This window comes from Loxodonta africana, chromosome 4 (assembly GCF_030014295.1).
Source record: "Loxodonta africana isolate mLoxAfr1 chromosome 4, mLoxAfr1.hap2, whole genome shotgun sequence".
Lineage (NCBI taxonomy): Eukaryota > Metazoa > Chordata > Mammalia > Proboscidea > Elephantidae > Loxodonta > Loxodonta africana.
The window spans coordinates 11,023,346-11,049,767 of record NC_087345.1 but is presented as its reverse complement, the minus strand read 5'-3'; the positions used below and the strand labels follow the sequence as shown (position 1 = coordinate 11,049,767).

The 26,422-nt window shown below is 51.4% G+C and overlaps 1 protein-coding gene and 1 long non-coding RNA gene across 5 annotated transcripts in view; one reads left to right on the top strand and one right to left on the bottom strand.

The window, feature by feature from the left end:
- Window positions 1–142: 142 nt before the first annotated feature.
- SEPTIN3 (septin 3) lies at window positions 143–26,422 on the top strand. Of its 4 annotated transcripts, XM_023559880.2 has the most exons (11): window positions 143–1,628; window positions 10,085–10,276; window positions 13,462–13,590; window positions 14,008–14,089; window positions 15,783–15,920; window positions 17,313–17,430; window positions 18,914–19,009; window positions 21,537–21,636; window positions 23,407–23,458; window positions 23,759–23,852; window positions 25,993–26,422. In XM_023559880.2, the coding sequence occupies exons 1-11, from the start codon at window positions 143–145 to the stop codon at window positions 26,056–26,058; spliced, it is 2,553 nt and encodes an 850-aa protein (XP_023415648.2). In that variant the 3' UTR covers window positions 26,059–26,422. The 4 variants fall into 4 exon arrangements, with proteins under 4 accessions (XP_023415648.2, XP_064139508.1, XP_064139507.1 ...); XM_064283438.1 differs by lacking the exon at window positions 10,085–10,276; XM_064283437.1 differs by lacking the exon at window positions 13,462–13,590.
- The window catches only part of LOC135231156 (uncharacterized), a 28,188-nt gene continuing 21,773 nt past the window's right edge, over window positions 20,008–26,422 (bottom strand). The window contains exons 2-3 of the long non-coding RNA XR_010321676.1: window positions 25,675–25,724; window positions 20,008–20,366 (exon numbers count right to left, since the gene is read on the bottom strand). This is a non-coding gene — a long non-coding RNA (uncharacterized LOC135231156). The remainder of the gene's footprint in view (window positions 20,367–25,674; window positions 25,725–26,422) is intronic.

Genomic DNA, 26,422 nt, shown 5'->3' with positions numbered 1-26,422 from the left:
GTCCCCAAAACAGGGCTCCTTCAGACCTGGGCAGTGCCCCCTGCTGGTCAGAAGGGATGGGGCAGGGCCTCTAGGCCTGAGAGCCTCACTCATGCTTGCCCTTCTCTCTGTTGATTGCCTCAGGGGAAGACAAAAGGCCTGGATGGACCACGATTTTGCTCCTGCTCCTCCAGAGATGCAGCCGCATGGAGCTCCAGGCCCTGGAGCCTCCTTCTCCCACAGTCACCTGCTGGGACGCTCTGCTCGTCCCTCAAGGCTCCCTGGAGGGGTACCCCCTCTCATCCCTGTCCTCAGGAAGACCATCTGCCTGGATGCCTTCCCCCAAAGCCACATCCCACAAGCTTCCAGACGACCAGGCCTTGGCTCCAAGGCCCGAAGCGTGGCCCCACAGGAGATTGGCATTGCCCCAGGGACTGCCCCTGGCAACAGCCCTGTACCCAGGAAGCTCAGCTCTATCTCCTTAACGCTCCGTCAGAACAGCCAGGCACGGCCCCAAGACCCCTACCCTTCTCACTGGGAAGAAGTGCCTACCCCAGACAGGAAGGTTGCTACTCATGGAGGAGGTAGGCTGCTCACTCCAGGTTCACCACCTATGACCCTGGTGCCAGGGGACAGAGTTCACTCCCAGCACCCAGGAAGCCCAGGTCTGGCCAAACCCATCAGGGTGCCCACAGTGGAAAAGCCCCTGGTAAGTTCATACCTGACCCTACCTTTCCAGTCCCGGTTAACCCGGAGTCCACCAGGCCCTGCAGGGCCAGGTCCAGTGGGTCAGGGGCACCCTGTCCCAATGACTGCCCACATGCCCACCAAAGCTTCCCAAGGAAGAGGCAAGCCACGGCCCAGGGGTATTCCCAGATCCCGGCTGCATCTCCAAAGGGCCACCCCTACCTTGGGGCCTGTAACGGCCTTGGATTTGGCTACTCTGGACACAAGGCCAGACACAGCTAGACATTTAGCTACTATGGCCAACAACAGACCTAGCCTGGCTATCAATTTGGATTCACCCAACACAGCCAGACTGAACATAGGAACTTGCACAGAGTTCCCTGTTCTGGATACCAAGCTGGGCATAGCCATGGATTTGACTACAGCAGGAACAGCCAAGTCCCGCAAAGTCATGAACGTGGCTACAGCAGGCACAACCAAGCCAGGCGCAGCCATGAATTTAACTTCAATAGGCAAAACCAAGCTGGGCATATCCAAGGCTACAGCAGGCACAGCCAAGCCAGATACAATCACAGGGAGCACAGCCATGGCTTTGGCAACACCAGACCCTGTCAATCTGGGCTCAGCCATGAATGTGGCTGCAGCGGGCACAGCCAAGTTGGGCACAGCCATGGATTTGGCTAGAGTAAATACAGCCAAGCTGGGCATAACCATGGATTCTCCTGTTTTGGACACAGTCAACCTGGACATAGCCATGAATTCAGTTGTGCTGGTCAGTCCAGACCCAGGCAACGGAGGGGCTACACTGGACAGTGTCATCAACTTGACCACATCAGACATTGCCACCTACCCACTGATGACAAACAGAATCATAGACCTACCCCTGGACCACACTAGAGCAGATGCTGCCACAGACCCAGCCACAGAGTCTGCCATACCGGACCTGGCCAGAAAAGCCAAATGTAAGTACAAAGGGCTTGGCTGGGGTTGTACTGGGTAGCTGGAGGACATGGAAGGAGCATGAGCCTGCAGATGGATTACACTTGGATAGGCTGGGAAAAGGAGGAGGACCAGATCTGGGCAGAGCTGAATGAATTGGGGAGGAAAAAGACAGGACTGAGGACAGCATAGAGCGGGAATACCCTGATCTGGGTCCCAACTTGCCAGTCTGAGGTCAAGCTGAGGGAAGTCATTAGAAGGAAGAATTACAGGCATAACTTGTAGAGGAACAATTATCCTGAATCCTCCCTTTAGCATCTCCCATAGTTGTTTATTTGTCCCCTGAAGAGTTGGAATAATCAGGCGATCTATAGGATCTCCATAAAGTCGGGATCAACTGGACAGCAACTTATAGGTAGGTCCAGCTTGAAAAGCAAACCTGCGCGGTGAAAACAGACTCGCACTTCAATAGTGGGGATTTAACAAAAGTCATCAATGCAGAGTTCCTCTAGGGGTGAGATAGTGACTTCAACTGGGACCTTCTACAGTAATTCCATTCACACTCAGACTTTTAGGAAGGTGGGCGGTTGCCTAATATATGACTCACCTAAAAGTCTCTGTCTTGACCACCCCTACCTCCAGCCCTTAAGTCCTAAAAGGTAAGTTAGAGATTCGATACTGTATATGGAAGTCCTATACAGAACTATGTGGGTCAACACAGGGCCGGGAGTTCATTTGGTTTCAGAGAGGCTGCGACATGCCTAGTCATGCAGCTGGTTGCCTGCTTTGGGTAGCCTTATTCCCAATATTTATAAAGTTCAGAGATTCTGGGATTTGGAAAGACACTTGGAAAGCATCCAGTCCAGTGCCTTAATTGAACAGATGGGGAAACTGAGGCCACAGAGGGGCAGTGTCTTGGTCATGGTATCTCATGGCCAAAGTTAGGGGCAGAGCTGGAGGTGATCATTTGTTCTCTTGAATGTTCTCCTTCTTATGACGTCAAGAATGGATGGGGTCCATCACTTGTATATGTTTCCCCATTGATGGTTCGCTATGAGTCGGAATCAACTCGACAGCTATGGGTTTGGTTTTTTGTTGGTGGTTTGTTAACTAATTCATCAATTATAATAGTAAGTTTCTTGGCTTCTACAGAGTACATTCACATTCCTTATTTCACTTACCATTACACAGGTCAGTGGCATTCTTTAGCTCCCCAACTCATTGTTCCTCAATGCTTTTATGCCTCTTGGCTCTATCACCCATTATTCCTTTTCACTGCTGTCATGTCCATCATTATTCTCTTATTCATTGAGGATTCTGGCCCCTAGCTCAGGTTTCACTAACTCCTAAACCCTCAAAGACGTCTGTGCCCATTGTCCATGTTCATAAGTCATCCATATACTCAACATCCATGTTCTCAATCTATCCATGTATTCAATGCATGCATGTTCTCAATATCTATGTTCACAATATCCGTATACACTTCCCATCCACGTACTTGACATCCATTTACACCATCTACCCATATACTCAACTCCATCTTTCCATCCAGAGACTTAAGTCCATGTACACCATCAATCTGTGTTTGCAACATCCAGGTACTCAACCTATCCAGGTACTCCATGTCCATGTTTACAAGCCATCCAACAGTCTAGTCTTGAAATTGATGTTTATCTTCAAGCCCTCCAGCTACCCACTCCCTATGGCCCTAGTGATCACCCAGGACACTCCACCTCTAAAATCTTCAATACCAACTTACCACTCTTTGACCAGAGTCTTCCATCCTTCCGGTTCTTTCAAGTCCTTATTCCTGCAACATCTGCTCTCCAACCTCACTTAACCTTCAATTTCTAGCCTAGTAGGCCCTTCTGGTTACTCCCATTTCCACCTAGCATCTGAGAAACTATCATCCGAGAAACGATCTCACCTGTACCCTCAATTTCCATGAACCCCCATCTTTCTGTCTCACTCACTAGCAAAGCTACAACCTGGGGCCAACACTACAATCTGGCTTCTCTTCCATGTACAGGAGAAAATCACACCACTGTATAGATTGATGCCTCTAGAAAAGGGCTGTCCAATAGAACTTTCCACCATAATGGAAATGTTCTACACCTGTGCTGTCGAATACTTCAGCCACTAGCTACAGCTCACATTTCTTCCATCCTTAAAAAAACACCACTGACCCCATAACTACGATCAAATCATTTCCTGTCCCTTCCATCCAAATGTCCTGAAAGTGGTCATTGTCTCTATTTCTTCACCTCCTGCTCAGTTCTCACCAGCCTCTGCTCCACCAAGAGCACCACCCTTGAGCAGGACACCACTAACCTCCCAATCGTTCAACCTTATGGCCACCATCTATTCCTTGGTCTCCTGGGCTCCATCGCACCATCCTCCTTGAGCCTCCACTCTCTTGTATTCATTCTCCTGGTTCTCTCTGAGCCTCTCTGACTGACCTTTTTCCCTATGCCCACCTCTTAATTGTTGGGGTCTTCAGGTTGTCAGATCTCTTCTCATCCCACTCTGCATACTCAGTCTGGGGACCTCACCAAGGCTCTGACCCTCACTCCTCCCTACACGACCATAGTGCTCCCTCCATTGGCCCAGCCCTTTCTCCAGAAATGCAGACTCAGACAGCCAGGTGCCTGGAGGACATGCCTACCTGGACTTCTTTTGGGTATGTCCAGAAGTTAGCCCTTTTCTTCTTAGACTGACTCCCACCTTCTCCAATCTTGCTCTCTCACCTGCAGGCACTGTCTCCCCATCTATCCAGTGACTCACACTAGAAGCCTGGTATCCTCCTCTTCCTCGCCACTCTCTGCCGCACCCCATCCGATCTGTCTCCTGACCCTGTTGATTTTCTCTCCTCAGCACTTGTTTGTCCGTCCCTCCTCTCCACCCTCTGCCTCTGCCATAGTCCGGTTCTCACGTCCCCTGGCGAGGCCCTGGTCCCCTCAGCACTCCATCCTGCAGTTGGGCTGCCCCCTTGCCCTCCACACAGCTGTCACGGGGACTCATATATTTGAGGGCAGCATTTCTGGCTTAACTCTTCAGTGACTTGCCATTGCCTGCCTTTGAAGTCCAGTTTCTTGGCCTGACTGCCAAGGCTGCAGACTCCCTCAGCTTTTTACTCTATCTCCCTCTCTGGAATTTTTGTCCACTAACACCCTGCAGCTCTTACCTCTGGGGCTCCCAGGATGCCCACCCCCAGTGGGTCCACCGTACCCGTGGCGCCCCACTCCTGCATTAGGACAGTCCAGCTTTCTGTACATCTGACCCACCAGACCCAGAGCCCTTTGAGGACAGGGACGGTCTTCCCCACCCCTGTGTCCCCAGGGCCTGGCAATATGCTGTCCATTAATGTCCAGAGATTTTTCTGATGGGTAAGTGGAAGCTCAGGGAAGTTCCTGACTAGCCCAAGGTCACAGGGCTCACCATCCCAGCCCCTGACTCAGGCTCTCCCGGAGCCCGTGCCTGGGCAGAACCGCGCTGAGCTAGCGCGGCATCCAACCACCGCGTGATTCACGCGCACGCACAGCCGCCACCGCTGCCACCAGTCCCCTGAGCCCCCGTCCCATCCCAGCCTAGAGGGTAAGGGGCTGGGTGCAGGATCGCGGAGAAGGGACAGAGCCTGGGAGGTGGAAACCTTCTCCGTCCGAGTGCCCCGCGCGCCCCCGGGCCCCGCAGGCCGCCCCGCGCTCGCGGGAGGGCGGGGACGCGTGCCGGCGCGGGCGCCGCGGGAGGGGAGGGCCTCGCGGGCGGCGGGCGCGCGGTCACGTGGGGCGGTGGCAGCAGCGGCGGCGGCGGCGGCGGTGGCGGCATCCGTGCGCGCGGGCAGGGCGGCGCGGCGCTGGGCGAGCCAGGCGAGGTCCGGGCGGGCGGCGCGGGGCGCGGGGCGGTGCGGCTGGGCCGCTGGCCGGGAAGGGCGGAGAGCGCGCAGGGGCGAGGCCGGCTGCAGGGGCCGCTCGCCGGGAGGAGCCCGCGCCCCGCTCAGCCGGGCAGCCCCCCGCCCTGAGCATCTCCCGGAGGACGGAGACAAAGGAGGATTCATGTCCAAAGGTAGGGCGGCCGGCCGGGCCACCAGCGCCCGCCGAGACGAGGCTGCGGCCCCGGCTAGTGGTGCTATCAAGGGGAGGGTCGCTGCGCCGAGGAGCCCACGCGCGGTGACACATGCACACACGGTGGCACACACCGCGAGAGGTACATGTCGGGAGAAATGCACACACAGGAACGTGGGGAGATACAGAGAGAACCACGGTTGAGCACCGCGAGACACGCACACACAGCCGCACCACGCACAGGTACCTGAGACACCTATACCCTGATAGAGACGTGTGTGCGGACACACGGACCCCCTCCCCACACACAGGCAGTCAGGCAAACACGGAGACAGGCAGCAGCTAGTGGTCTCCAAGGCAGCTCGCTGGCCTCCGGGAGACCGGGATGGGGGAAGGGGGTGTTCAGGCCCCTTTGCTCCTGCGGATGAGCGTTTGTGATTTCTTTTCTGGGAGCCCCGGGCTGGAGCTGGGGCAAATGGAATTGTCTTTGTGGGTGGGGGTGGGGTCTTGAAGGCGGCTAAAGGCTGGGGAAGATCCCAAGCCCAAGAAGGAAGAGGGGGACTGGCACTAAGCAAGGGAGGCAGGTGATATTCCAGAAAGGTCCCCTCCGCCTGCGGCCACCTTCCTAACGGAGGGGTGGGGTCCCTGGGCCAGACAAAGACAAAGCCATTCATTTGCTTGTAAATGAAAGTGCAGGGTCCTTGCTGGGCTTGTGGCTGACAGTGCCCTTTCTATGGGAGACTCGCCCAGAGCCCAGTCAGGTTGACAGTGCCTCTCACCGAGCACCTACCTACAGGGCAGGTGGCTCCTGGACAGGGTGCTTCAGACTGAGTCCCTCCTCTCCAAGCCCCCCAGGGAGGCAGACCAGCTGCATCCTGCTGTGCCCACGTCTTGAGCTCTTACCCAGCCCTGGGGAGCCCTCCTCACCCCCTGCTTCGGGGGAGGGTAAAGTTCTCCCCAGGTCTCTGTGAAGGAGGTCTACCCCCTCCCCCCCCGCCCCCATCGTGACCTACACAGCAGCCATGTGCTGGCTAGGGGTAGCTGCAGTGCGAATAGAGCCCCACCTGAGGGAGGAGGAAGAGGATGGTTCTGAAGTAACACCTGCCCTGCTGTGGGGCTTTCATTCATCATTCATGTTCATTCATTCATTCATCATTGCTGAGCACCTGTGGTATGCTAGGTACATTGGAGGCCCACCCATTGCCATCGAGTCTATTCCAACTCATAGCGACCCTATCGGAGTAGAACTGCCCCATAGGGTTTCCAAGGCTGTAATCTTTATGGTCCTTGGAAACTCTGTGGGGCAGTTCTGTTCTAGTCCTATAGGGTTGCTATGAGTCGGAATTGACTCGATGGCACTGGGTTTGGTTTTTTTTTGTTGTTGTTGTTTAATCTTTATGGAAGCAGACTGCCAGGTCTTTCTATAAGACATGGCCCCTGCCTTCAGGAGGGGGCGGGAACTAGCAGATATCCAGTGCCTGCCGTGTACCAGGTGGTTCACACCATGGTTTAGTGTAATCTCCACAGCAACCCCACAAAGCTGGGACCGTCCTCACTTTTCTGCGGAGAAAACTGAGGCTCATGGGGGTCACTCAGCCAGAGCATGTCAGGACCAGAATTGAAGCCCGGGTCAGCTGCCCATCTGAGGTTGGCATGGTGGGACCAGGGCACCATGGGTGTCTCCACCTGGAGTTGTAAGGCAGAGGATGGAGCTACAGAAGCCACCTCCATTTGTCACATGCCCCAGAGGTCTTTGCGTACCTGTTGGGGACCCTCACCAGACTGTGGGCCCTCAAGGGCAAGGACTTGTCTGGGCGTACAAACGTGTCCTTGATGTTTAGCCTAGGGCTTGGCTGGAGTAGGCCCTATTTGATAGCATAGAAGGCACCTGGATGGGATGGAGTAAGTAAATGATCAAATCAATGAACGCAGCGTGCCAAGTACTCACAGGGGGCTGAGGCGGCACCATTGGGCCAGGAAGCGGAGGCTTTCCTGAGGGAGAAGTGCTTGGGCTGAATGTTGGAGGAGGAGTTAGCCAGGGGCTGGAGTGGGGAGGGGTCTCCCAGCAAATGTTACAGCTTGTGCAAAGTCCTGGTGCAGTGAGCGCAGCACATTTGCAGCTACTTGTGGCTGACAAATTGCTGGTTGTTAGCATGTGACTGGCATGTAATTGGCATGTGGTTGGGAGGGACCTGACTTGCCAGCAGATGCTTTGTGCGATGCACACAGTGGGTGCTAAATAGATGCTTGCTGAAAGAGTGAAAGTGAGATCTGCCCACGTACCTACTGAAGGCCTGTAGAACCCATAGAAGTTTCTTGGGAGCCTGGTAGACCCCTTGATTTCTCTCAACCGGGGTCTGTCTTTTGGGAATGCCCTTTTAGGAGGCTGTAGTTGACAGGCCAGAGCTAAGCAGGCCAGGCAGAGGACACACACACTTTGTGCTTACCAGAAAAAATCCCATAAATAAACACAGGGCTCACTTTACAGGTCTGTAAATTGGGCATAAGACCCACCCCCACCTCCCACACCAGGTGGCTCCATCTCACAACACAGGTTGTGGAGACCAAATGGGACTCAGCTGTGGAGGCATGAAGGCAATGACCATGGCCAGCCGGTGTGAGCAGCTGGGCAGAGAAAATGGGGCAGTTAGCCTGGGCGCAGGTGCTCTGAGTGGGGCCGGTGAGCCACGTGCTGGGGAGAGCAGAGCAGGGCCCGGGTGCTGAGAGTCAGCTGCTGCCGGGCTGAGCCAATCTTGCTGCCGCCAGGAGCTGCTGGCTGGCAGGGCTTCCTGGGAAGCAGGAGAGAGCCGGGCCCAACCCTGGGGAGGTCCTGAGGCTTTGTCAGGTTTGGCTGTGACTGGGAGTGACAGGGGAAAAAATAGTTTCTCATCCAAGAATGGGTCTTGCCAGCACCGGTGGAAGGAGCAGGTGGTGGGGTACAAGAGCAGATTCCTGGCGGGGTTTAGGGTGGGGGAGGGAGGCACCCCGTCTCCCTCCTGCCCATCTGCTGCTCCATGAGTCCTCCCGTAGGCTGAGACTCTGCGGGGTGGAAATCACGAACCACAGGACACATTCTAGAATGACAGAGCTGGAAGGGGTCCTGGAGGGAGCCTGGAGTCCAATAACTTGTGTAATTAACATCTGGGGTACTTCCCTTTAACAAGTGCTCTCACGTATACTGCTTTCTTCTCTGCCAGGGAGCCTGTGAACTGCAAACGGGCAGGGGTAGGGGGGGCCTGGAACCCTGAGGCTCTGTGCTTGGCTTTTCTGGGCATTATGTCTCACGTAATGCTCACCATGGCCATGATGGTTATCCTGACTATTTTACAGATAGGGAAAAAGGCTTCTAGAGGGGAGGTGGTTTGCCCAAGTCCACAACGCTGACAAGGAGCAGAGCCAGGCGCTTTGCACCTTTGCCCCACACATCCATTTTGTGGATGGGGAGATGGAGCTGCTCTATCCTGTAACCTACCTTGGGGGACGTGGCCTAACCCACAGATCTCTTGTGTGTGAGCGTAGTCTGATCTGCCAGGGGGATATTTGTCTTTCCCCACTGGGGAAGGGCTGTTTCCTCAACCTCCCTTCTCTTCTGCCACCCCACCGCCCACCCCACATTGTGTCATCTTAGGCAAGTGACTGACCCCACCTGGGTTTCATCCTCTTTCTTTGGTCAAAAGAGCAGTCTTCTTCCTTCCATAGATTTTCAAAACTCTGACCAGGAGGCTGTCGGGAGCTCCTCAGGGTACTGACACACCTGGCTTTGCAGAGGTGTCCGTGAGTCAAAGGGGACACTGAGGCTGGGAGAGATGGTCACTTCTGCAAGGGGGTTGCAGGGGAGCCCTGTTTGCTTCTAAAATCCAAAGCCACTGAGGTCAGTCACAGCCAGTCAACGGATGTTAGACATAGGATCCTAAGGCTGTCTTTGCCCTTTATTGGGGAGGTAGGACACAGGTCCAAATAATCTCAAACATCTCTTAGGTTCTCAACCAGGGGCAGTGTTGCCCTCTAGGGCACATTCTTGGTTGTCACAACTAGGGGCTGCTACTGGCATCTAGTAGAGGCTGGAGATGCTACTAAACACCCTACAATGGAGGACAGCCCCTCACTGTGAAGAATTCTCCAGCCCCACATGTCAGCAGTTCTGAGGTGGAGAAGCCCTGGGTTAGACACACAGATGTGGTGCTTCAGGCCAATGGAGTCATTTGACAGTGCCCTGGGAGCTGGAGAATCTAGGGACTGGCTCTGTGGTCTTAGGCAATTTCTCTTCTCTCTAGGCCTCAGGCTCTTCATCTGGCAAATAGGGGACTTGGGCCAGATGATACCTGAGGTCCCTTCCAGCCCTGACTCCTGATTCTATACCAGGAGAGAAATACAGTGGCACCCCTATGACTCTGCCCCCTCCCACCTTGGCTTGGCAGGGCTCCCAGAGACCAGGACGGACACAGCCATGTCAGAGCTGGTGCCTGAGCCCAGGCCTAAGCCAGCAGTGCCCATGAAGCCCGTCAGCATCAACTCCAACCTGCTTGGCTACATCGGCATCGACACCATCATTGAGCAGATGCGCAAGAAGACCATGAAGACGGGTTTTGACTTCAACATCATGGTGGTCGGTATGGAAGGTTTGGGTGGGTGGGTGGGGCTCCGGGGGCCCTGAGGGTGGGGAGCACAGAGGATCCCATTTCTTCCCTCAGCATGGTCTCAGTCCTGGCTTCTCAAGGAGGAAGAATTTCCTCATGCTGGCCACAAAGGCCTGATGTTTGGAGGCTGCCTGGGGGAGAGGGCTCTTTGTCTTAGTGCTGCTGGAACAGAATATCACAAGTGGGTGGCTTTAGAAAGCAGAAATTTATTGTCTCACAGTTTAGGAGGCTAGAAGTTTGAATTGAGGGCACTGACTCTAGGGGAAGGCTCATTCTCTATCAGCTTGGCGGGGGAGATCCTTGTCTCTCCCAGTATTCCTCTGTTCCTGAGCGATTTTCTCACAGCGTGGCCTCTGTCTTCCCCTGCGTGTGCTTTTTTGTCTCTGAGTCCATGCTGCTCCTTATTAACTCAGAAGTGATTAGGTTTTGGACACACCCTACACTGATAGGACCTCATGAACACAACAAAGAAAAAAACCCTATTTCCAAAAAGGGTTACATCCATATGTATAGGAGCTAAGACTCCAACACGTATTTTTGGGGGACACAATTCAATCCATAACAGAGGGTGATCCCTTCTTCACCAGGGCTAACTGGTGCAGGATGGGTGCTTTGGGTGGGTGATCTGCCCTGGGCCCTTCCCTAGCTGGGTGATATACAGGCATCCTCTTAACCACCTTGAACCTGCTTTCAGGTGTGTGTCTTCCTCTACCTCCAAGAGCTGGTGGGTGGCTCAGATGAAGAGTGGTCTTTTTACTGATCTTTTGTAGTATTTTAAAGCTTAGAGAAAATTTCCAGGAATTTGGTCATCAAGTAGTGTGAATGTTAGAATCACAGAGTAGTAGAGCCGGAAGAAATCTTGGCCTGATTTCAGTTGCTGCAACAGGGACCTGGCCATCAGCCTTCTTTCCTCTTCCTTCTTTATTCCCAAATATTATCCATCATCAAGCCCTGTCAATTTTATCTCATAAATATCTCTCACATCTGCCCACTTCTCTGCATCTCCACTGCCACAACCCTAGGCCAAGCTGCCGCTGTCTCTGTCACCTGGGTTGCCATGGCCACCTGACCCAGTGCCGCTCAATGTGCTGATGTGCGGGAAGGGCTTGGGCCAGAATGTCAGTTGTCGGGAAAGTCTTGCTATAAAAAAAATCAGCTGCACTAAAGTGTGAACGAAGTGTGCATAGTAATGTAGTCCATTTCCATTCTGGTGCAAGTGTCTTATCTCAAGAACCAGTAATGAACAGTCCATGGACACTGCCAGCTGGTCTACAGACCACACTCTGAGTGGCACTGACTCGCCTGGTTCTCTGTTTCCTTTACTGTCGAGTCTACTGTCCATCAGCAGCCAAATCTTTTCAACTTACAAAACTCATCAATTCATGGATTCTACTTAAAGCCCTTCAATAACTCTTTAGCCGAATGCTTAACTGTGCCACTCAGGGAGACCAGTCCTTAAATTTAGGATAAGTTTAAGTCCCTAGCCTGGCCTGGTATTCTCCAGCCCATTTCTTAGCGCTTCCCATCTAGCATTTTATTGCACACTCCTAAGGAACGGTTCTCCTGGACTTGCCACACTTTTTCCTACCTCTGAGCTTTTGCATATACTGTTCCTTCTGTCTAGAACACCCTTCCCCTTCTCGTGGTTCATTCCAAGTCTTTCTTCAGGTTGCAGTTCAGCTGTTACTTTTCCCTAAAAGTCTTCCTTGATTCCAGAGACTAGATTAGATTCCTTTCTGTAGGTTCTTACAATACCCTGTGGGTGTCTCTTTCATAGTGATTAGGTGTTGTGATTGTCTGCTTATGTTTTGGTCTCCCTCACACTAAACGGCTCCTTGAGGGTAAAGATGATGTCTGGCTCACCACTGAATATCTGATTCTAGCCTAGCACTTGGCACTGAAGAATATGTAATGAATGAATGACTTCAGAAAACAGACCAAGAATGGCAAATGCAAGACACCTGGGTCTCTTCTTTCTCCAACAGTGCCTATGGCAGACATTGCTGACCAGCTATGGCCTGTGCTCAGTACTGAGCCCAGATGGAGCCCAGATGGTATTGCCAATTGATCAGTTGGAATTAAAAATGCATTTTATTTGCCATCCCTGGTCTTCTCTAATCATCTCCCTCTCCACCACCCTATCAGCAAAGAAAGTGTGGCTCCAAGGAGCACACTTGGTGAATCCAAAGGCATTCAGGGAACCAACACAATGGGCTCCAGAACCCTAGGCTCTAGCCACCCCATCTGGTCCTTTTACTAATATACCATGGGAATGCTCTCAAACTTTACACTGATTCGACTGGCAGTCCTATGAAAGTGCAGATTCTGAGTCATAGGTCTGGGGTGGGCACCCAGGTGATGACGAAGCTGCTCCACAGTGGCCAGGCTCCTAGGTGTGACCTGTGCACATACAGGGTGGGAAGCACTGCCTAGACCAGTCGTCTTTACTCTTCTTAGCCATGGGGCTCCTCCTTGAAATGAGGTCGTCTACAGGACTGACTGCATGTGTAAAACAGTTAAAAATGGAGCCACAGTGAATGAAGTGGTGGCGAGGGGTGTGTGGCTGTGCCTGCCCAGCTTCCTCTCCTCTCCTCTCGCAGTGCTTTCCCAGGCATTTAGCTCCACAGGATGCTAGGGCTTCTGGAAGCTTAATTTAAAAACCACTATGCTACAGAAGGGACCCTGGTGGTACAGTGGTTACATGTTTGGCTGCTAATCGAAAGGTTGGCAGTTTGAATCCAGCAGCTCCTTGGAAACACTACAGAGGAGTTCTACTCTGTCCTATAGGGTTGCTATGATTTGGAATCAACTTGACAACCATGGGTTTGGTTGGTTTTTTACACTAGATAAACGCAGAGGTTGCCCCTTTCCCAATGGTGAATACAGCCTGGATTTTGGGGTCCTTGGGGCTGGGGACTCCAGGAAGGTGAGAACGTGGAATTCAGTTGACATTTTCCCAAGGCCCTCTCCAGTAAGCAGGAAGCTGGTTATACCTGCCTGCTTTCGCCTCTCAGCACCAGAAGACCATAATACAGCCCCCCTCCATCTGCCAGTGGCCTGGATCACAGCTCAGGACCCTTCAGCTCTAGAATTCTGTAAGCTCCTAGGAGAGATGCTACCAGTGGTTGCTCCTACCTCCTCCTCCTGCCTTGCTACAGGTCAGAGTGGACTGGGCAAGTCAACGCTAGTCAACACACTCTTCAAATCCCAAGTGAGCCGCAAGGCCACCAGCTGGAACCGGGAGGAGAAGATTCCCAAGACGGTGGAGATCAAAGCTATTGGGCATGGTAAGGACAAGGCAGGGACCCCTTGGGCTTGGTGCAGAGTAGGGGGCGCCTTCCCAGAAAGGGGAAAGAATGGGACTTATAGGGGAATTAGAGAAACGAAAGGCAATTTTGAGATAGAACAGAATTAAGCACTAAATTCTATAGTGCTAGTTCAGAAAAGAGAGGGAATGGGAAAAAAATGGAACTTGCCATGGGTAGGATTTAGACAGGTAGAAAGAAGTAGGGAGGGCATTCCAGGTGCAGGGAACAGCGTGAGCAAAGGTGTGAGGTGGAGAAGACCCTGAGCTTGACCTTTCCAATAACTGGTCATTAAGAAGAGAACGAGGCCTGGGTTTCCCTGGCCAGTAAGCTGCAGGGGCATCTGGGATCAGCTCTAGGACTGACTTCTCTGGGGCCTTTTCTGTTCACCACCCTCAGTGATCGAGGAAGGAGGTGTCAAGATGAAGCTGACCGTCATTGACACCCCAGGCTTTGGAGACCAGATCAACAATGAAAACTGGTACACGTCTGCTTCTTTAGAGATTTCTACTTTATACATTCCGCAAGGAAGATAGGAACGTGGTGCAGATTCCCCCACATTGGGAGCCATCTTCACCCTCTGTGCTGGGGTTTAACTAGGGAGACTGGCTAAAGCCTGGGAGAGACAGGGAAAGAGCCCAGATGGAGATCAGGTGTGGGAATGGAGGGGGCAGTGCAGAGGGAATTTCAGCTGAGGGGTTGCAAGGATGTGGGAGTGGATCTGTTACCGTTGGCAGCAGGATAGACAGAATGAGGGAGCTGAGTTGGAAACCCAGGATGGCCTGAAGGCTGTGGCAGAGAGCTTGGCCTGCGGGCCAGAAGTCATAACCCTGGATGAAGAGAGGAGGAGTGAAACCCAGGAGGGAGGGGAGTTTGCAGGAGAGAGGGAAGCTGCGTTAAGGGCACTTAGCAAAGCTGAGTCAGCCCCCAACCAAGAAGGGGATGAAATAGGCTGACCAGAACACAGACAGAAGTTTCCAGGGAGGCATTTGCTGCCAGATAGAGATGGGGACCATTGTGTCCCTATAAGGGAGCTGGAGTCTGCCGTAGACAGGTAGGCTCACCCAGCAGCACAATTGGGAAATAGCTGTGTTGTTCTTAGAAACATACCTGGTTGCCCTCTTCTTTGTCTTTTTTTTTTTTTTTTTAATTTATTGTGCTTTAGGGGAAAGTTTACAGAGCAAATTAGTTTCCCGTTTGATAGTTTGTACATAAAGTGTCCCATGACATTGGTTGCATTCCCCACAATGTGTCAGCACTCTCCCCATTTCCTCCCTGGGTTCCCTGTTTCCTTTTGTCTGGATTTTCTACCCCTTCCTGCCATCTCTTCTTTGCTTTTGGGCAAATGTTGCCTTTTTGATCTCGTATAATTGATTGTTCCTCTCAGGTGTTATTGTTTATTTTATGAGCCTGTCTATTGTTTGACCGAAGGGTAGCCTCTGGGAATAGCCTCAGTTCCAGGTCAGAAGGGTGTCTTAGGACCATAGCCTGGGGAGCTCCTCCAGTCTCTGTCAGGCTAGTAGGTCTGGTCTTTTTTGTGAATTTGAATTTTTGTTCTACATTTTTCTCTCCCGCTCTATCCAGGAGCTCTGTTGTGATCCCAGTCAGAGCAGTCAGTAGTGGTAGCTGGGCTGCCCACTTCTTTGATTATAAGCATGCTCCTTGATAGAGAAAGGTAATATTAACAACAGTAATAACAGTGGATGTTCATCACGATCGAGTACTTTCTGTGGGCCGTTGCTGCGTTAAGCACTTTACCTACTATGTTCTTTCTAATCCTTACATGAGCCCTACCAGGCAATTATTGTTACTCCCGATTTACTTATGCGAAAGGAGAGGGGCAGAGACTTCCCCAGAGCCTCTCAGCTAGTAAGTAGTGGAGGTGGTGAAAGTGTACAATGATTTATGGAGGGGGCAGGGCTCTGCAGGTTCTGATCACCCAGGGAGGGGACTAGGGAGAGAGGGAGTGTTCTACTCTTGCTAAGAGGGAGGCCATCATGGTGGGCTGCGAGGGAATCAGCCAGCAGGTGCACCTGATAAGGTGCAGAATGTATCCTAGACTTGTGTGGAAGGGAGGAATTGAGGTGAGTGTGAGGGGATGGCTACTGACTGTGCCTGAGGTGAGATCCCAGGTATGTCCTTGTGATCCGCCATCTGCTTTCTTCCACCCACAGCTGGGAGCCCATCGAGAAGTACATCAACGAACAGTATGAGAAGTTCCTGAAGGAGGAGGTGAACATCGCCAGGAAGAAACGCATCCCCGACACTCGCGTCCACTGCTGTCTCTACTTCATCTCCCCCACGGGACACTCGTACGTAACCACCCACACCTGGTCGCTGGGCCTGGCTCTGGTTTGCAGCGTCGGCCCCTTCTGGACTGGTTCACACAGCCGTGGCTCAGCTGGGGAGAGCCAGATGGGCTCGGATATAGTCATGGCCCTGTGACCTTGGGAGTCCCCTGGTCCCTGTGTCTGACTTCCTGACCAGGAGGGAAAAGCTGACCAACATCAATCACTATCCTGCCCATGGCATCCCAGCCCCATAGTATGACTGTACCAGCAGAGAGAAGTCAGTATATGTGAGCACAGGGTACCTTGTTTATTCAACAAATACCTACTTCGTACAAGCTCAGTGGGCAGCAGGAAGGGTGAGATGGGGAGGGGCAGGAGTGCTGGATAGGAGCTGGTGTCGGGTGGGCTGTGGGCCCAGCTATAGGCATTTGGAGTGTGGTCAGCCCAGCACTAGAGATGTAGACAGGCAGCAAGCAGAGGGTGTTGGGAACTCTGGTGTGAGGAGCAGGTGGGGCTGCATGGGGGGAATCCTGGGAGCAGGCAGAGGGTGGAGATCTGAATGGGTAAGCTAGCAGCTCACCTGGTTGGGGGGACGGCCTCATGACTTATTACCGAGCTCTTGCTGGGCCAAGTTCAGTTCTTGAGAGGAAGATGCAAACAAGACAGACCCTAAATTTTGGAGGAACGAGAGTATTCAGTAGATGTTCAACAGCGGGGTGGGGTGCAGAGGCACATGAAACAAGAGCCTGTGCCAGGCCCAGGAACTCAATAAAGTCCAGACCAACCAGCAGATGACCTGGGTTAATGAGTCTCCTGGGCTGCAAACTGGAGTCAGATCTAGGCCCAGAGCCTGGGGGAGCTAAGCCCTCAGCCTAGGGGAGGAGTCGGGACCCCAGCTGGGCCCCTGCAGGACTTACTGTGGGGGCTGGGAGAAGCCCATCATGAAGTGCTAGCCAATAGGTAGACTAGGACACTCACCGAGTAACTGTGACACAAGGACATAAAGGTAGGGATGGCAGAACACATATGCTCTCAGGCAAAAGAAATCCCTAGGTCCAGGTGATGAGAAAGGATGTCTGAAGGAGTGGTTTGAATGGGGCTTACAGGCAAGGGGGATTGGGTGGGAACAAAGGAAGAGAAAGCAGTTGGCGGGGCCATGTGTGGGTAGAGGAGTCCAGGGCCCGTGATGCAGGCAGTGAGAGCAGTTGGGTTGAGACAGCATGTGTCAGAGGGGAGAAGGGTGGCAGCCTTTTGGCCTCAGCCAGACTCCCATCCCAGTCCTCCTGTCCCAAGGGTGCCCCTGGGGTAGTAGCAGTGGATGAACTGGGTGGGTCTCCTCTGTGGGCAGAGAGAGGTACAGGAAGTAGGGCAGGGCAGAGTAGCTCTGATGTCCCCGCCTTCTCTGGGCCCCAGCTTGCGACCCCTCGATGTGGAGTTCATGAAACATCTCAGCAAAGTGGTGAACATCATCCCTGTCATTGCCAAGGCTGACACCATGACCCTGGAGGAGAAGTCTGAATTCAAGCAAAGGGTGAGACAGTCCTCCACCTCCTTTTCCTGTCCGTGTTCCTTCCTCCCCCTCTTCTGGGTCCATACCATCTCCTATTCCTCATTGTTCTTTCTCATCCCTTCCCTCAACACTTCTCCACCACTCCCCATGCCGGCTTCTACTTAACGGTTAGAGGCTGGGGCTGGCGGTATTGGGGGCCAATGGTGAAGAAAATTTGGTACAGCTCCAGGCTCCCTTTTTTTCACCCTCTAAACTTAACTTGCCACAGTTACTAACTACATGAATCACCATGAGCAGGAGAAATCACCCCTCAAATGTTAGGTAGCTTGAAGGACTAGACTAATTCATCAATCAACCACCTGCTAGTCTTGATTGGTATTTCCTATCGGCTCAGCCCCGTGTTGGAAGCGTGGGGGGTGGGGGATGCAAGAGAAGTATAAAGATAGTTGCTGCCTTCAAGAAACTTATAATCCAGCAGAATGCTGCAGAGATCCTGGAAGGCTTCCTGGAGAAGGTGACATTTAAGCTTGGCCTGGAAAGAGGGCAAAGATGCTCGGAGGGGCTCACCTCTCTTTCCTGCAAAGAGGAATACAACATGCAGTGGCATAAGCACCGCCTGAGTGGGGTCTGGACTCAGCTGTGCTGATGTCTAGATCCTAATCTCAGGGACCCCAAGATGAGCATGCTGGTTGTAAGGAATCAGGGGCCTGAAGCCTACATTTCCCAGACTCTTCCTTGCCTCAGGCTGGACGGTGGTAATTGTATACCTGGGGCTGTCCCGTATTCAGGTCCTTCCTGCTTCCTAGGACCTCAGTGCTCAGAGATGACTGTTAATTATCAAAGGCTGGCTTATGCTTCTGACTTCAGAACGTGTGCACATGCACGCAGGCACGCGCGCACGCGCACACACACACACAGTCTCAGTTATCTAGTGCTACCATAACAGAAATACCACAAGTGAATGACTTTAACAAAGAGAAATTTATTCTCTCACAGCTTAGGAGGCTGGAAGTTCAAATTCAGGGTGCCAGCTCCAAGGCAAGGCTTTCTCTCTCTGTCGGCACTGGGGGAATGGCGTTGTCATCAATCTTCCCCTGGTCTGGGAGCTTCTCAGCGCAGGGACCCCGGGTCCAAAGGATGCACTCCGCTCCTAGCTTTTCTTGCTTGGTGGTAACGAGGTCACCCTCCTCTCTGCTCAATTTTCTTTTTTATATCTCAAAAGAGATTGACTCAAAATACAAACTAATCCTGTAGATTGAGTCCTGCCTCATTAACATAACTGCCTCTAATCCTGCCTCATTACCACCATAGAGGTTAGGATTTACAGCATGTAGGATAATCACATCAGATCATAAAATGGTGGACAACCCCCCAATACTGGGTATCATGGCCTAGCCAAGTTGACACACATTTTTGGGGGACATAATCCGTAACACATACACACACACCTCTTTTCCATTATCCTGACACCTGGCTGCCTTGCTTCTCCTTGCCCCCTCCATAGGTTCGCAAGGAGCTTGAAGTAAATGGCATTGAATTCTACCCCCAGAAGGAATTTGATGAGGACTTGGAGGACAAGACGGAGAATGACAAAATCAGGGTGGGTGCCGGGGCTGCTGTTCTCATGCAGTTGCCCTCCTGATGCTCCACGATGCCTGTCATGTGCCTCTTTTGTCATTGCACCTACTTTTCCCTTTCTGTTCTCTCTTCCCCGCCTTGCTTGACCCAAACCAGAAGTTTCGGGGGAGAGGGCAGGGCAGGGCTATGAACACACAGAGGGGGCTCCTGGCACCCAGCAAGCCGATGCTCCGCTCCTCCCCAGACCACACAAAGATGCCTTCTTCCCCACAAGGCCTGGAAAACCCTAGTGTGGGGTGGTGGGAGGTCAGCCTGGGATCCAAGGGATCCACACTCTAGTCAAAGCTCTGCCTCAGTATCCTCAGACCAGATGACCAGTTTATAGGATTTGTTGTGTTGTTGTTGTCAGGTGCCATCAAGCTGGTTCTGACTCGTAGCGACGCTGTGTACCACAGAACGAAACACTGCCCAGTCCTGCGCCACGCTCACAATCGTTGTTATGCTTGAGCCCATTGTTGCAGCCACTGTGTCAATCTATTTCATTGAGGGTTTTCCTCTTTTCCTTTTACAGGCTTTATTTTTCCTCAACTAACTCTTTTAAAAAATTAAATCTCAGAATCCAATATGTAAAACAAAAACAGCTGCTTTGGCTAAGCAATGTGGGGCACAGAACCCTGCCTTCTAGGGAGCCCCTGGGATGCATTCTGGGGATCAAGGCTCCATGGAGCCCAGCTTGGGAAGCATGGCCTATGCGATTTCTCAGATCCCTCTCAATTCTAAAATCCCGCGATTCTGTGATTCTATGTCAGGATCCTGAGGTCTAGCCTGGGCTTTTGAACTTACCCACTGTAACCTGGGACATTACTTCCCCACTTTGGTCTTGAGTCTCCTCCTCCATCAGATGTAGAGATCTAGTAGAAGCCCCTTATCTGATGTAGTTGGGACAGGAAGTTAGTTAATTGAAAAAGTCAGTGGAAGCGAGAAAATCATTTAAGAAAAATGATGCATACAAACCTTAAATGTTTTATTAAAACTTTAACCTAAAACATATATGTCACATTCATTGAACATCCTTTTCATATGGCGCCAAGGCCTCTGTGACGATAAATCCAATCTTGATGCAAAAGCAAGTCACCTTTATCAAGTCTTTCAACTTAATTTTCAGAGAAACAGCTGTCTTTCCACAGTCCTGTGTCCTCAGCTTTACGTAGTACCGGATGTATGCAATTACAGTAACAAGTTCACATCAGACAAGTCTGCTTGGGAACAAGCGCAGCTGGCTGTTGGTGGACATAGAGCCCACCTGGTACAGTAGAGGGGCCTGCACGTGATAAAACATAGCCTTGGAGCTAGAGAGTTAGTGGGCTGTGGGCTTCTGCCTGTAGGGTTTTTAAAAAAATTTTATTATGTTGTTGTTGAGAATATACGCAGCATGACATAACACCAATTCAGCAGTTTCTCCATGTACAATTCAGTGACATTGATTACATTCTTCGACTTGTGCAACCATTCTCACCCTCCTTTTCTGAGCTGTTCCTCCATTAACATAAACTCACTACCCGCTAAGGTTCCTATCTTATCTTTCAAGTTGCTGTTGTCAATACGATTCCATATAGATCTTAAAAAAGCATAATGCTCAAGTCTGCCAGTAGGTTTTATAGATGTCTCAGTAACTCCGGCCAGTCGTTGGGTAGGTGTATTAGTGTCTTCTGGCTGCTGTAACAAATACCACAAACTGGGTGGCTTATAAAACCAGAAAAACCCAAACCCATTGCCGTCAAGTCAATCCCATTCACCATGAGTCGGGTGGCTTAAAAGAACAGAAATTTATTGTCGCACCCTTCTGGAGGCTGGGAGTTCAAGGTCAGGCTGTGTTGATTACCTCTGAGGTTTTGAGGGAGACTCTGTTCCATATCTCTCCTAGCTGCTGGCCCCCCCCCATGTTCCTTGGCTTGCAGCTGTAGAATTCCATGACATTTTTCCTCCTGTGTGTCTGTGTCTCTCTCTTTTGTATGGACACCACCCAGACTGGGTTAGAACACACTCTACTCCACTATGACATCATGGCAACTGATGACATCTTCAGAGACTCTTTCCAAACAAGGTCACGTTCACAGATACCAATGTTTAGAACATCAACGTATCTTTTTAAGGGGCACAGTTCAATCCATAACAGTGGGTATTGTTGGAGAGAGGTTCTGTCTACCCGAGCTAGCTCATAGACTTGTTCCAAATCGCCCCAGTGTGTGTTAGAGCACTATGAAAAGTGCCAAGTGTCCTGCAGTTGAAGGAAAGCTGACTCACTGGGGTTACCGGCTAGAAAGTGGTGCAGTCAGAGTTTGAGCTCAGGACTCCTGACTCCAAGTCCAGTGCTCTTTAAGAGACAAGCTCCTTGCCCTCATCCACAGTGGGATCACTGAGCAAGCATCAGAAATGGGTTGTGGTTCAGGCTAGCAGCCCAGACCTGAGTTCCAGCCTGCCCATGGATGCCCAGGTTGTAGCAGGATGACTGTGCGCGTGTGTCTGGTTGTGTTTCTGTCCCCCTCCAGCAGGAGAGCATGCCCTTCGCGGTGGTGGGAAGTGACAAGGAGTACCAAGTGAATGGCAAGAGGGTCCTCGGCAGAAAAACTCCCTGGGGGATCATCGAAGGTAATTCAAGGCATCATCTTGAAGAACTGGCAGCTGATCAGTTATACAACAGCCATTTATTAAGCATCTGTAGATCAAGGGAGGAGCCCTGGTGGTGCAGTGGTTAAGCACTTGGCTGGTAACCAAAAGGTCAGTGGTTCAAACCCACCATCTCCATGGGAGAAAGACGTGGCAGTCTGCTTCCCTAAAGATTTACAGCCTTGGAAACCCTATAGGGCAGTTCTACTCTGTCCTATAGGGTCACTGTGAGTCAGAATTGACTCCATAGCAACAGGTTTGGTTTTTTGGTTTATAGGTCAAGGCACTGGCCTAGGATCCAAAAAAAGAAAACTCGTTTCCATGGAGTCAGTTTCAACTCATGGCAGCCACATGTGTTACAGAGTAGAACTGAGCTCCATAGGGCTTTCTTGGCTGTAATCTTTGTGGAAGCCTCACCGTGCCTTTCTTCCACGGTGCTCCTGGGTGGGTTCAAAGGCCAGCCTTTTCTGTTAGCTGCTGAGAACAAGCCATTTGTGCCACCCAGGGAGCTTGGCCTAGGATACCAAACTAAACCAAACTTGTTGCCGTTGAGTTGATTTCGACTCACAGCGAGCCTATAGGACAGAGTAGAACCGCCCCATAGAGTTTCCAAGGATAGATGCTATAAGCTGAATGCCAGCCAGACCCTGCCCGTAGGAAGCTTACAGTCTAACTGGGAAGACAAGACTTAACAGGCAGGAAGCAGTGAGAGACCAGTTTATCCCCTGACCGGGAGGCACCGACTCGGTATATCGAAGGAGTTTACAACGTGGAGAGATTCGTAAGGTCTGGAAAATTCAAAGGTAGGTTTTCACTTGGAGTGTGATGTGATCTGACAAACTGCTGAAGGGTTGTTCAGATGTGACCATTTTAGTTTTATCCTGAATGAGTGACTTTGGGCAGGTGATAACGACTCTGAAAGTTTTCAGAGTCACTTCAGTTATCTCCCTCAATATGATAACCCTGTGAGGGGAACAGGGTAGGTGTGACTGTTCTCAGAATACGAGCCACCAGAGCACTTGAGTCTCAGACAGGCTAAGTGTCTTGCCCAAGGTCACATAACTTGCACTTCAGACTTGGATATTTTGATTCCAAAACTAAGGCCCATTCCAGTGGATTGTGTTGTCTCTTATTTTCCTATGACCCTTTGTTGGTATTTTTTTTTCCTAGCATTTCCTCATTATCGGCCTTGAATTTCAATCATTCAGGAGAATGGCTGTCTCACTCATTAGATTGTGAGTCTAGAGGGTTCACGTCTAAATCATTGTCCGGCTCTCACAACCCTTGACAAGTGCTTTGCCAGTAGTAGGGCTCAATCTATGTTTGCCGAATTGAACTTACAGCTTGTGACCTTTCTGAAATTGTTTGATTGTTATTTTCTATGTGTGTTACTGTCTTCCAATCAGATTATAAGCTTCCTCAGGATAGAAACTGCATCTTAGGCCTTGGGCAAGTTTCTTTGACTCCCTGTGTCTTAGTTTCCTCATCTGTAAAATGGGAAGAATAGTAATCCCCATTATCTGTTACTTCACAGAGGCTAGGACAGTACTGTGCCCATTGTAGCTGCTTAAGAAATATCTGTTCAATGAGTAAAATCGAGTATACCAAAGTGGCAATATGAGAAAACCTCCAGAAGGGTTATACTAACCTGTCTTGTGGCTCTCTCCCGAAAGTCCCCATGACCCTAGCAGAAGTTCACCTGCTGGGGTTGCTGCATTAATGAACACCTGTTTTGTTTTGCTTTGTTCACAGTGGAAAACCTCAACCACTGTGAGTTTGCCCTGCTTCGAGACTTTGTCATCAGGTAAGATGCCCACCCCCCAGGCAAATGGCTGGTTTAATTTATTTGGGTTCAGAGGGGAATGTGACTGTGACTGTTCAGGCACACTTCCTCAGTCTCCAGGTCTCTCTGACAAGAGGTTTCTGCCCCAGGTCCAGCTCCTACATGGAGCAGAAAGGGCTGTAGAAGCACCACCGGCTCTCTGGAGCGGGTCTTAGCTGTTGGGTCCAGTCCATCCAAGCGATGGATTAACCTCAGATGTGGGTCACCTCCTTCCCCCGCCCCTAATCTCAGTCCTCTCTCTTCCCATCCTGTGTCCTTCAGGACCCACCTCCAGGACCTCAAGGAAGTGACACACAACATCCATTATGAGACCTACAGGGCCAAGCGGCTCAATGACAATGGAGGCCTCCCTCCGGTGAGCGTGGACACAGAGGAAAGCCACAACAGTAACCCATGACGACCCCTTCTCTGTATCATCACACATAGCCACTTTTCCACACACGCACATCCCAAATACCACCACCAACCACCACCTTTCTTTCAACTCTGTCCCACAGGCCTGCCTGGTATTTGTAGAACATCTTGTCTGCATATTGTGTGTGTATGTATGTATGTATGCATGTATGAGAGGGAGATAGTGCGTGTGTGTGTGTGTGTGTGTGCGCAGGGTGAGGTATTTTTACTGCCCTCCCTGGAAAGTCCCTTGTAAGTTTGGTTCCTCCATGACTGTCCATTATCTGTCTCCTTTCCTTGTGTCCCAGAACAAAGTCGTACACCTCCCTCAAGAGGTCTGGGAGAGGTTCCATTTAAAACTAATGGGAGCAGGTGGGCCACATGCAACTCTTCCTCGTCTCTGAATATGCCCACAAATGGGGGCTGCGGAGATTCTCCAAGGACAGGCAGTGGAGCTAGAGCTGGGTGGCAGGTGACTCAGTCTGGGGGGTGGTCTGGGGTAAGGCTAGGACTTACTGGGAGAAGGAAGGTAAAAGAAGAGCAGAGAACTGTGCCAGAGCTGGCGTCCTGCAGAAAAAGTTAGTGCTTAGAAGTGGAGAGCTCCACCCTTGGGTCTGTGTTGTGGTCACTGTCCAAAGGCTGCACCTGTCCCTGTCCCTGGCTGCTGCTGCTTCCCGCACCTTAGTCAGTTGCCTGCCTCTGCTTCCCACTCCCTCTTTTTTCCTTTCCCACCTTTCTTCCTATGGTCCTTTCATCCTTCAGCTCTCTGACATCTTTCACTTCCTTTTAGACTAATCCACTTTAGCTTCATTGCTATATTGAAAATTTATGCCCAGCCTACTTCCCAAAATGATTTCAGACCACCTTAAAATCACAAGCAAAAGCACGGGACGTGGAAATTGAGATTGCAAGAGAAATCAGAGCCATAGAGAAGAATGCGCACGAAAGTTTTCTGCAGCCGAGTGCTGAAATTGGCCCTGAACTTGTGGGCAGCCAAGGAAAAAGGGAAACACAGCGAGTGTCATCGTCCCTGATGGCTGGTTCAAGGAAGCACATGGGTTGGCCAAGTGAGACAACCTTTTTTGGGCACTAAGTTCTAGAAGAACTAACTAGTTCTAAAGAAGTATCAAAAGCAATGGACAATTTTTTTTTTTTTAGTAGTTTAACTTAGACAATTTTTACACTGTATCTCTTTATCAAATATTCTTTCTCATTTAAGCCAGCTTCTCTGTGGCTTTCTTCTCAGATACACTTATCCTCTCTTCACTTACTCTTTTCTGTTCTCCCCTACTTTTGTGCTGAAGCTAATTGCATTTGTGTCTGTCTGTCTCTCTGCTTTATCCCCTTCCCCCTGCCTCGACTCCTGTAGACATTCCCAGCAATACTCACGATCATACATTTAGCCTTTTCTCGCCTTTCCCTTCAACCCTCTTCTTATTAATATCTCCTTGCCCCTGTACATTTTACAGACAAGTTACTCTTTTTCCTTTAGTCTGTAAGGCGGCTGAAATTTGGGCTGGGAAACCCATCTAGCTGTAGGGAAGTGAAAACGCGTAGTTACTGTTTACAATAACCCCAAACCACCTCTTGTCCCATCTCCTGGTCCAGCCCCAGGCGTTTCACTGGCCTCTACAAATCCCGGCATTTCTAGTGCGCTATCACTCACTCAGGTGCTAGGAAAACACAGACTTAGACCCAAGAGTCTGTGGACCAGGAGCAAAGAGGTGGCCCTCAGTTCGCCAGTGACCCAGAACCTATGGCCTCAGTCTTTCCCGGTGGCTTACCTTCTAATCCAGCGCACATTCTCCCTGGCCCAGGGTTCCCGGATAGGCATCTGTTGGGATAGAAGAGCAGCGGTGTTGCAGCCCGAAGGACAGATCCCTGGCTTACAGTGAGCAGTCCTGTGTGGGGACTAGGACTGAACACCTAGGTCTCGCAGGGCCAGATCTAGGGGTGAGGGTGGTGGGCGTGGAGAGGCTGAGTAGGAGAATGGTGCTTGGTGCCCTTAAAACATGAGCTCAGCCTCCCTGGAGAAGCTTTTATGATATGTCTACTGCCAGCTGCTGGTCTCCACACCTTCAACCATTCTCAACCCCCTGCAGGGAGAAGGCCTCCTCGGCACTGTCCTTCCACCTGTGCCTGCCACCCCCTGCCCCACTGCTGAATGAAGGCCATTTCAAGCTGCTGCTCCCTCCATTCCTCTCAGCCGTTATCTCTGCAGGGCCAAGCCCTCCTTAGCGTTGTGCTTGTCTAGCCCACCACCACAGCCCCCCTCAACTGGTGGGAGGGGCAAGCTGCCTCTTTAGGACAGTTGCTTCCTCCATTTACCCAAGCCGTCCCTCTCCTCCCAGTGGAATGGAGCTCTCGCCAGCACTGCTCTGCTCCATCACCTGTCAGCCGGTCCCAGCCCATCTGTAGGGAGAAAGGACTCATCAAGAGCTTCTTCTGCCCCTGCAAACCCATACCAGCTACTTGTGACCATCTCTGAGGGAAATGGCATTGCTCCCTCCCGTTCATCTGCATGAGCTACTC